Source organism: Asterias rubens, chromosome 17 (assembly GCF_902459465.1).
Source record: "Asterias rubens chromosome 17, eAstRub1.3, whole genome shotgun sequence".
Classification (NCBI taxonomy): Eukaryota; Metazoa; Echinodermata; class Asteroidea; order Forcipulatida; family Asteriidae; genus Asterias; species Asterias rubens.
The window spans coordinates 1,072,499-1,083,109 of record NC_047078.1 but is presented as its reverse complement, the minus strand read 5'-3'; the positions used below and the strand labels follow the sequence as shown (position 1 = coordinate 1,083,109).

Here is a 10,611-nt window from a genome sequence, read left to right as displayed (position 1 = left end):
TTATTTGATCGCTTTTAAAACATTTCAGGCTAAATGGGTCCAAGCGCAGCTCCATGGTCCAAGTAACTGCTTTGAACTGGCCTAATATTGACCCAGAAACATTTTATAGAGTTTAATAATGTATAGTGGACATCGATCACCTTTACAATATCTGTGCTTTAAAGCCTCTCATTTTCGAGTTGAAAAAAAAAAATTAAATCAAAATAGTTTACTTGTAAAAGAAATAGGTACCAGAAATGCATCAGAAACCACCAGAGAGCACCTACAGTATCCAGAGCTTCAGGGCCCTTAAGAGGGGGGGGGGGGGGTGAGACAGACTTGGCGCTGCGCGCTCTTGTTGTGTGCTACGCACACGTTTCTATTTTTTGTAGTGATTTTAGGTTGCACTCCCACTTTTTCAGTTTGCACTCCCACTTTCCAAATTCCTGGCTAAGACACTGGTGAGCGTCACTGCGAAATTTTGTGGATATACTGGCCCGGGGCCCTATAGGCCTTTAAGTTGGGTTTACTTTGCCTTATAAATACGTCAGCTCGGTCCATACTTGGGGAATAACAGTGCGACCCCGGTCTTCATTGCGTGGTAATGACCGGGTTGATGGCTGGTGCTGTTAACGGACCGAGGCGAGGCATGTTAACAGCGCCAGTCACCAACACAGTGAAGACCGCGGGTCCAGACATTGTTATTCCTATTGATAATAACTAAGGAAATAAAGGGGTAGCAACTCGTTCTTCAACGTCCGTTTAAAGCTGGCAGGGTCGGCGACCGTGTGAAAAGGCGAGGGCCTTTATCGCACGGCAACGACCCTGCAAGGTTGTAAACGGACGTTGAAGAACGAGTCACTAATCTTTTATTCCCATTAATAAATGCCCTTTTTGTTAAAAAACAATAAAAAATACAGTTATAGACACTTTAACAATTGAAAATTCGAGGTTTGAAATATTTTTTACCAAAACTTAGTGAAGAATCTGTTCGATGCGCGTGGGCTGTGTGTACGCGCGCGCTTAGATTATGCGCCGATAGCTATGAACTGCGTTCTGCGCGATAATCTTGCGCGCTCGACAGGTGGAAGCCAGCTCCAGTGTGCATTACAAAAGGTTTATGCACACCCACGTGATGCGCTCTCCACCAATATGTGTAGAGAAACTGTCTCGGGTATTTATGAATACCTTTAACGAAACGAACGGATAAAATTGTCAAAATTTTGTTATTTTCTGTCAGTGATATACTTCCAGACATAATCAGGGGCCACATTTTAGCTTTCGAAGGTTCCCGTCTCTTTCGGGCATTAATCACAATACTGATACTTTGAGACCACTGACTCTTTCCTTAGAATGGTCTGTTAAATTGCGCGTATGAGCTCAGCGTCCATGTAGCATGCCGCTGTAAACAAGACCATTATGGACAAATGAGTTTATACGCGAGCACCTGTTACATCAAAATTGATACAGTTTCAGCGTGTACGTGCATGTGTGCGAAGTTGCTATGAAACTATGATGAATAAGTATGCGATACAGTGCAAAGCGCAAACTATTTGTACACAATGTATGCTGGTTTAGGGGCGATTTATTCACTGTTTTGCAAAACCCGTCCTTATCATACGATAATACGTGATCGGATTTTGACCAATCATGACTGGAAATTGTACAAGATATTTAATTTCCTGCTTTGAATTTGACGACACATTTATTCACAACAAATAATTTGCTTCAGTTGACATGTGCTCAACTCCTGCGAAACTTTCGCTGCGAAAACAGCACCTTGACTTGAAAACTTGATTCGCATTAGCAGGAAGTATGAACCGTGCTCTACCTGTTTGGTGAACCAGTTGTGTCGCTTACTACTATTCACAACAACATAATTAATATTGTGCTTGCGGCAGAAATAGCCACAATTCTTGAGAATCAAAAATTAGTCGCGACAAGTGCCATAGCTGGGTTTGAGGTGCGAATAGTCAAGTAGGAAATTACCCGAGTCACCAGCTTCACATGATAAATCCTGTGCAAATAGACCCAATGGCAAATGGCTCTGCTCAGGAAGCAAAGATCCAGCGTTTGAATTGTGAGCTTAAGTAAAGCGTATTACAAAGCTTAGCAAGGATTCATTTTGTTTGTGTGCTTCTAAACTAACACATTAAATTCTGCTCTTGCACATTAAATTCTGCGCATGCACAGTTGGCCCCCTAAGCGGAGAATGGTGAACGTAAGCGCAGAGGTTGGTGGTAATCAGAGCCATGACATTTGGCCCGGATGTGTAATAGGCCTACATGTACATGTGAAATTTCTTGTTGTGTACAAACTAATCATGTGAAACTGGCCCATTTTAATGACTCTGCTTCACTGTAATCAAAGAATTTACACTTAAGAAGCGCGGAAATTGTGCCCTTACATAAAGCGCATTGATATTTTTGCTTGTGCGCAGGGAAACTCAACATACGTAATCATTGCTTCGAAGCCTGCGCAGATAAGATATGTCACTTTCAGGCCTTGCACAGGAAGCGGAGAATGGTGATTGTATGCACAGAGTTGGTTGAAAGCATCAAGCTGGGCCGTGTTCTAAAGTGGGTTTAAAGACGGTGTGACCTTTGACATCACATGTTTACAAAATAACCAAAGAGCCTGGACATCCTACAGGCACGATTTGTACACAGCTCAATGGAAAAACCCTGTTTTTTAACCTGTTTGTAGTTTAAGACTCCTTGGGGATAGGAGAAAAATTTGAAAAAAACCGTTACCTCAAGTTGACCTCTACTTCCGGGTCAACCGGAAGTGGGACCATATCTCAAGAAGTACATGGCCGATTTTTAGACTGGTTGTAGTTATAGACTCCTTGGGGATAGGAGATTAATTTGGAAAAACCGTGACCTCAATTTGACCTCTACTTCCGGGTCAACCGGAAGTGGGACCATCTCAAGAACTACTCAACCGATTTTCAGTTTTTTTTTGTTCAGTTTCAGACTCCTTTAGACATTAATATTGACTGTGAAAACCCGTGACCCCATGTTGGCCTCTACTTCACCTCAAGTACTATACAACCGATTTTCAGTCTTTTTTCAGTTTTATACTCCTAAGGTATTACAAATAAACTTTGAAAATCCGTGACCCGAAGTTGACCTCTACTTCCGGTTCAACCAGAAGTGGGACCATATCTCAAGAACTACACAACCGATTTTCAAACTTTGTTCAGTTACAGACTCCTTGGGCGTTAGAGATTAGCCTTAGGTTAACCGTGACCCCATGAAGTGGCACCGTACAGTTTTTTTCAAACTTTTGAATATATATTTTGTGCATATGGTCCGTGATTCATGGTCCGTTGAATTTACCGGTAAGTGGGCTGTTGTATCGACAACAGACTTTTATCCTTTTGATCACCATCAGCCCCATGTATAATAAACTTCAAGGGCTGACGATTGCACTTTTGGTATTGTCATTGTTAAACTCCGGTTCCATTGTGTGCTGTCTGTTACCCTCCATACATAGATTTTCTTGTGAATAGTAGCTGTGTATGATTCATGGTTCGCTGAATAATGTGGCGATAACAAACTTTTATCCTTTTAATCACCATCAGCCCCATGTATAATAAACTTCAACGACTGACGATTGCACTTTTGGTATTGTCATTGTTAAACTCCGGTTCCATTGTGTGCTGTATGTTACCCTCCACACATGTAGAATGAGCATATACACATCTAATTGTATATTGTCATACCGCCCTCTCGTGACTAGTATTGGTTAGGTGTCACATGTAAACACTTGGTGTAAGTGGCCATCTTGGATTTAGTCTTGATACAATAAACATCGTACTCGTACTCTCAGTCAGAGTCTCTTGCCTATTATTACATGGTGGCAGCGGTGATCTCAACCTAAAACATGTCAACAACTCCACAACAAGCTGGCCAGCCACAGGTCACAACTCAACTCCCACTTCCGACTGAATTCGACGGCGGAAACGGACCTCAACAAAGCGAACTGTGGCCAAAATGGATCAGACGTTTCGAGCGGTATCGTGTTGCTTCGGGTCTTACAAAGAAACCGGACCACGAACAGGTTAGCACTCTTTTGTATGCTATGGGAGATTGTGCCGATGATATATTAATAACTTTAAGGATCTCGGAAGACACCGCAGATTATGATGAAGTGGTACAAGCATTGAACAAACACTATGAAGGTCGCCGAAACATTATTGTGGAGAGGGCTCGCTTCAATAAACGCAAGCAACAGCCAGGGGAACCGATGGATGTATTTATTCAAGACCTATACAGGCTAGCAGACCACTGTGAGTATGCTGAACTCAAAGATAGCTTAATCAGAGACAGGATTGTCGTTGGTGTCACCGATGATAAACTTTCTGATAATCTCCAATCCAAATCTGACCTCACTCTTGACAGAGCTGTACAGCTTTGCCGGCAAGCTGAGTCTCGTAAACAGAACCGAGATATTGTGAGAGGCGAAACACAACGGACACAAGTTGATCACCTCCGGTCCACTGCATCCTATCGCGAGAAAAAGGGAACGAGTACAACTGGAAAATCAAAAAGTGCACAGTCTAATCCACATCCCAGCCAGGACACTGCATGTCAATGGTGTGGGAAAGAACGACACAAGCGCTCAAATTGCCCAGCCAAAGATACAATTTGTGCTAATTGTAAAAAACAGGGACATTACAAGGCTGTTTGCCGCAGTCCAATGTACACATCGACAAGAGTACATGAAGTGCAGGATCACGAATATGACCATGAAGTGCAGGATCACGAATATGATAATGACTTGCCATTTCTTGGTGAAATCTCCAGTAATAAGGATTACTGGAATGCCGACATATCTGTCAATGGACACAACACACGCTTCAAGTTGGACACAGGAGCGACAGTTTCCGTTGTTAGCGACAATGAGCCATGGTTATCTGGACTAACACTTATCTCGACAAGCCAATCCCTTCGCGGGCCAGGTAACACTCCGCTTCCAGTGCTAGGCATGCTCAACGCCACACTTCAGTATCGTCACAAACAAATCAGAGAACGCGTATTCATCATCAAGGACCAGAAATGCTCATTGCTAAGTAAAACAGCATGCGTTGAACTTGGCCTCATACAACGAATCAATGAGGTACAAACCGGGTCTACATCAGCCGATTTCCGTGCAGAATTTCCAAAGCTTTTCACAGGTTTGGGAAGATTAATGAATGAGTACCATATAACGCTACGCCAAGATGCAAAGCCTGTTCGACTGTGCTCACCACGGAAAATTCCACATCCACTACTTCCAAAGGTGAAATCCGAAATTGACAAAATGATCACGCAGGGAGTAATTTCTCCAGTGACAGTGCCCACTGCGTGGTGCTCTGGAATCGTCCCTGTACCCAAGTCTAACGGTAACATACGGATATGCGTTGACCTCACACAGCTGAACAAAGGAGTGGAACGCGAACTACATCCTATGTCTTCGGTCGACGAAAGTCTTGCTAAACTCGGCAAAAGCAAGATTTTCACCAAGCTCGACGCTAATAGCGGTTTCTGGCAACTTCCACTGGATGACGACTCAAAACTGTTGACGACATTCATTACACCATTCGGTCGATACTGTTTCAACAGACTGCCATTCGGTATAAGCTCAGCGCCAGAAATTTTTCAACGCACAATGTCATTAATCCTCGAGGGACTTGATGGAGTCATCTGTCATATGGATGATGTCCTCATCCACAGTACCAATCAGACAGAACACGATAGTCGGGTGAGAGCAACCCTACAACGTCTACAGGACGCCGGACTGACACTTAATGACAAATGCGAGTTTTCAAAAGGAACAATCAAGTTCCTTGGCCACATTGTCAATGCATCTGGACTTAGTGTGGACACACGCAAGACAACAGCAATCGCTCAGTTCCCGGTACCCACTAACATTACAGAGCTACAACGCTTTATGGGTATGGTAAACCAGTTGGGTAAATTCATTCCATCCCTAGCTGAGTTCAACGAACCACTGAGACAACTACTACGGAAAGACAATTGCTGGTATTGGGGCGATATGCAACAGAAGTCGTTCCAGCGAATCAAAGACATGCTAGTTTCGTCTGAAATACTCGCTCACTATGACCCAAACCGCCCAACGATCATCGCAGCCGATGCATCTCAAGCAGGTATCGGTGCAGTTCTGCTACAAATACAGGATGATGGCAATCGCCGCCCTATTTGCTACGCATCGCGTTCTCTGAGTGACACGGAAAAACGATATGCTGTCATTGAAAAGGAAGCGTTGGCAACAACTTGGGCATGTGAGAAATTCAACGAATACGTTCTGGGATTACACTTCACAGTAGAGACTGATCATAAGCCTCTGGTCCCTCTACTAAGTACAACCGAACTCTCCAAAATGCCTCCGCGCATTCTACGGTTTCGTCTCAGATTAATGCGGTTCAACCCAATAGTCATGTATGTGCCTGGCAAGCATCAACTCACAGCAGACGCACTTTCACGAGCTCCAGTCGGTATGCCAGGAAATTCTGACATCGAACTCATTGCAGAGATCGACAATTTCGCATCGTCTGTGTTACATGCATTGCCTGCAACTTCGCAACGCCTCCGTGACATTGGCCAAGCCCAGCGAGCAGATGAAGAATGCTCGCAAATCAGACAGTATTGTTCACAAGGCTGGCCTACATACATGCCCCACTTACCGTTGCTTCGACAATATTGGCAGAGCAGAAACCATCTCGCAATCGTCGATGATTTGCTCCTGTACGACCAACGCATTGTGATCCCCAGAAGAATGCGACTGGAAATCCTCGACTGCATACATCAGGGACACCTTGGCATCACAAAGTGTCGAGCACGCTCACAGACATCAGTATGGTGGCCTGGACTGTCAAAAAGTATTGAGCAACTGGTCACAAACTGCACCACATGTGCAAAGGAACGTCCCGAGATCAAGGAACCGCTTATGTCGGCCTCATTTCCATCGCGCCCGTGGGAAAGATTAGGTACAGATCTTTTTCAGCACCAAGGGAAAGTTTATCTTATAGTGATCGACTATTACTCCAGGTGGATGGAAATCAAACAGCTCAATAAACAAAAATCACAGAGCGTGATTAATGTACTGAAACAGATATTTGCAGTACACGGGATTCCAGACGTCGTCATGTCTGACAATGGCCCCCAATTCAGTGCTGAGACTTTTCAACAGTTCGCAGCAACCTATGGATTTACACAAGTGACCAGCTCGCCAAGGTATCCACAGGCTAATGGTGAGGCAGAGAGAGCCGTCCGCACTGCAAAAGCTCTTCTGAAGAAGAACTCTGACCCATATCTTGCTCTCCTCACTTATAGGTCAACCCCACTACAAAATGGCCTATCCCCTAGTGAGCTACTGATGGGAAGACGATTGAGAACACAACTTCCTGTCCTACCAATGACACTCGTGCCAAGCGTGCCAAATCACTCTAAGGTACGCGGAAAGGAAGACGCCTATCGATCGGCCCAAGAGAACTCTTTCAACCGCAGACACAGTGCGCGAGAACTACCCACTCTCCGACCAGGTGACCCTGTGTGGATTCGTGACCAAAAACGCACAGGTCAGATAGTGGAAAAAACTCACTCACCCCGGTCATACATTGTTAAAAGTGACCAGGGTACAGTACGACGCAACCGCGGTGCACTAGTTCATACACCCAGCGCAACACCTGAGACTACAGTCCCTATGGAACATCACCTGGAAACTCCAAACACTCCCACAATAACTCATGATAACACTCAAACTCCAGCAACTCCGGACAAAACGCAAACCAATTCACCAGTTGTGGAAACAAAAACTCGCTCAGGGCGTATTGTGAAACCCCCTGTCCGTTTGGATCTGTGAACTTAAGAACTGTGAACTTAAGAACTGTGAACTTAAGAACTGTGGACACGGAAACATTGACTTTGTTGTTGTTCATTTAAACATTGCCTTTGTTATTGGTTACATTTAATCTGTTGTCGTTTTGCTGTGCAAAATAACCTCATGTTTGGATTCTTTGAAAACAAAACAAAAGTTGAAAACATCAACTTTCTAAAAAAAAAAAAAAAAAAAAAAAAAAAAAGCAAGTAACTTTGAAAAGTTGTTGTTGAATGTTGAAAAAAAAAAAAAAAGGAGTAATGGAGAGAAATGCTACAACTCATTTGGAAAGTTACATAATCAGACTTAAGGGGAGATGTAGAATGAGCATATACACATCTAATTGTATATTGTCATACCGCCCTCTCGTGACTAGTATTGGTTAGGTGTCACATGTAAACACTTGGTGTAAGTGGCCATCTTGGATTTAGTCTTGATACAATAAACATCGTACTCGTACTCTCAGTCAGAGTCTCTTGCCTATTATTACAACACATAGATTTTCTTGTGAATAGTAGCTGTGTATGCTTAATGGTTCGCTGAATAATGTGGCAATAACAAACTTTTATCATTTTGAACAGAATGCTTGATTTATTATCTAGAGGTAAATGCTTGAGGCCAGTAAGAGTATTGTGCACGTACACCATGTAGTTTTTGTTGGAAACCGTTCGCTAACAGCCATTTATGTTACCCTTTGAAATAAAATCAGAAAATTTATAAGTTTGCTTGTTGCATAAAATTAAATTGAAGATGATGCCTGAATTGATTTTTACGATCAGAGTTGGACTCTAGACTGACGTGTTGGACTCCTTGAACACTCCAAGTGGTTCATTAGGTAGTGCAATTCCAATACTTATGCTGATGTTCTCATGATGTCAGCATCAACAGGAAGTTCCAACAACTTTGTCCCCTTGTACAATTAAATATGCAAATATGGGTCACGTGGTAAATAAATAACGATTAAAAAAAAAATTTGGGTCGGTGGTTTGATGTTTGATCTAGTACAAGTTGATTTCACAGAACTCTTAACCACCAAACTCTGCGCTTATGATCACCATTTTTCGCTTACTGTGTTTTTAAACATCATCGTGTCATGCATGCACACAGGTTATGTTGGGCTAACATTTGAGAAAAAGAAAAGGCAACACTATCGATATAAAGATAAGAATCAAACTTAAATATTACAAAAAGTCATATATTTTTAGTTTTGGGGGATAAAAAAATATTGATTTCGGACGGAGATTCGAACTCGCAATTCTCAGATGTGTAGTCGCGACTGATGACCACTAGGCTAGAAGGGCACGATGTAAAAAAGGTGGGTTTTTACATGTGTGCATCAACAGAGGGGATTATGATCCGGCGAAATAGTTCTCGTTTCATGATTTTGCGACCATTGTCACTAAATATGAACTGCTAACGCCTATAACTATTAAGTAGGGTTGAAATGTAGTATTAGATGCCTTAAGGGGGTCATTGACGACGACGTCGATGTCGTCAAAAACCTCTATCTAATCACGCACGTTCGTTTTAACGAAACCCATGCACAGAGTAATTGGTCCAGAACGCGGTTAGAAAAACAAGGACAAATTTAACGCACGTTCTAACGAAAATCCCAAACCTCCGTACTTTGTGTGTGTACAGAGTAATGTGTCCAGAACGCGGGTAGGAAACAAAATAGTATAGACTCCTCTCAAGAAGTCAACAACTCATTGAGGTACATACTGTGTTGTATTACCAAAGAGAATGTTTCACAATAACATGAAAGTGACTGCATCAAGTTTACAAATTAAAAATTCAAATGAAGACCACGTGGGTAATTAATTAAGAATTTTAACACTTTTTTGTTAGAGTAAAGCTTATGTTCTAAGCTTCAATTTGATATATGATTTAACTCTTTTATCCTCATACTTTAGGAGACGGGGCCTGAACAAAAACGCTGTACAAACGCTATGGGGTTTTAGGCGGAAACAAAGAATAATAATAATAACTAGATATAGTGTTTGTACAAACAAACACTAGGTGTTCGGCTATTGTTGGGTCAGTGTTTGAATAAATGAAACAAGTATTGTTAATAGCTCGTCAAATTACAAAGAAATCAAAACCAAACAGTTTTCTCGATGTGTAATAATTGATAGAAAAAGCATCAAAAAGTGTACATTTCAACCTAAAAGCCTTTAAATACTGCCTTTTCAAAGCATTTTACAGGCTCTTCCAGTTTAAAAAGGTCAAAAAGTCAAGAAAAGGTCACCAACATACCCATTTTTGTGGAATACGTGAGGCCCTTTCATATGATTCTAGCAATTTTCAAGGCATTGTACAATAAAGTAAGCATTGAGAAGTGGTACGGTCCGTGCTTATCCAAGACGCTTCCAAAAAGTATGGGAAACGTTGGGCGCATTTCCGAGCCGATGCCAAAAGATGAAAAATGATGGGACAGATCAAAGCCGTTTTCATGCAGTGGTGCACAATTCAGGCCGTTTCGAGACTCCTTAACTTTTGAATTCGGTCGGTGTAATTACGCTTGTCGAAATGATCTTTGAACAAAATGTCAGGAAACGTAAGGAATAAAGAAATAGCTTAGCTCTTGGCCAATATCGTAGGAATTTGTTTTTACTAAACGCCTGACCTGACATTTAATGTATTCATGCTAAAAAAAATTAATGAAAATTATAATTAGGTCTCCGTTCTACAAACTGGAGTTAATTCGAATTTCATCTTGCACTGCTGTTTGACATAATTATTCCACTT

The 10,611-nt window shown here is 42.2% G+C and overlaps 1 protein-coding gene across 1 annotated transcript; it reads left to right on the top strand.

The window, feature by feature from the left end:
- Nucleotides 1-3,867: 3,867 nt before the first annotated feature.
- LOC117301680 (uncharacterized protein K02A2.6-like) lies at nt 3,868-7,848 on the top strand. Its single transcript, XM_033785709.1, has one exon. The coding sequence runs from the start codon at nt 3,868-3,870 to the stop codon at nt 7,846-7,848; it is 3,981 nt and encodes a 1,326-aa protein (XP_033641600.1).
- Nucleotides 7,849-10,611: the final 2,763 nt, after the last annotated feature.

Excerpts from the sequence above, each read along its gene's own strand:
- LOC117301680 (XM_033785709.1), top strand. The coding sequence starts at position 3,868 with ATGTCAACAACTCCACAACAAGCTGGCCAGCCACAGGTCACAACTCAA.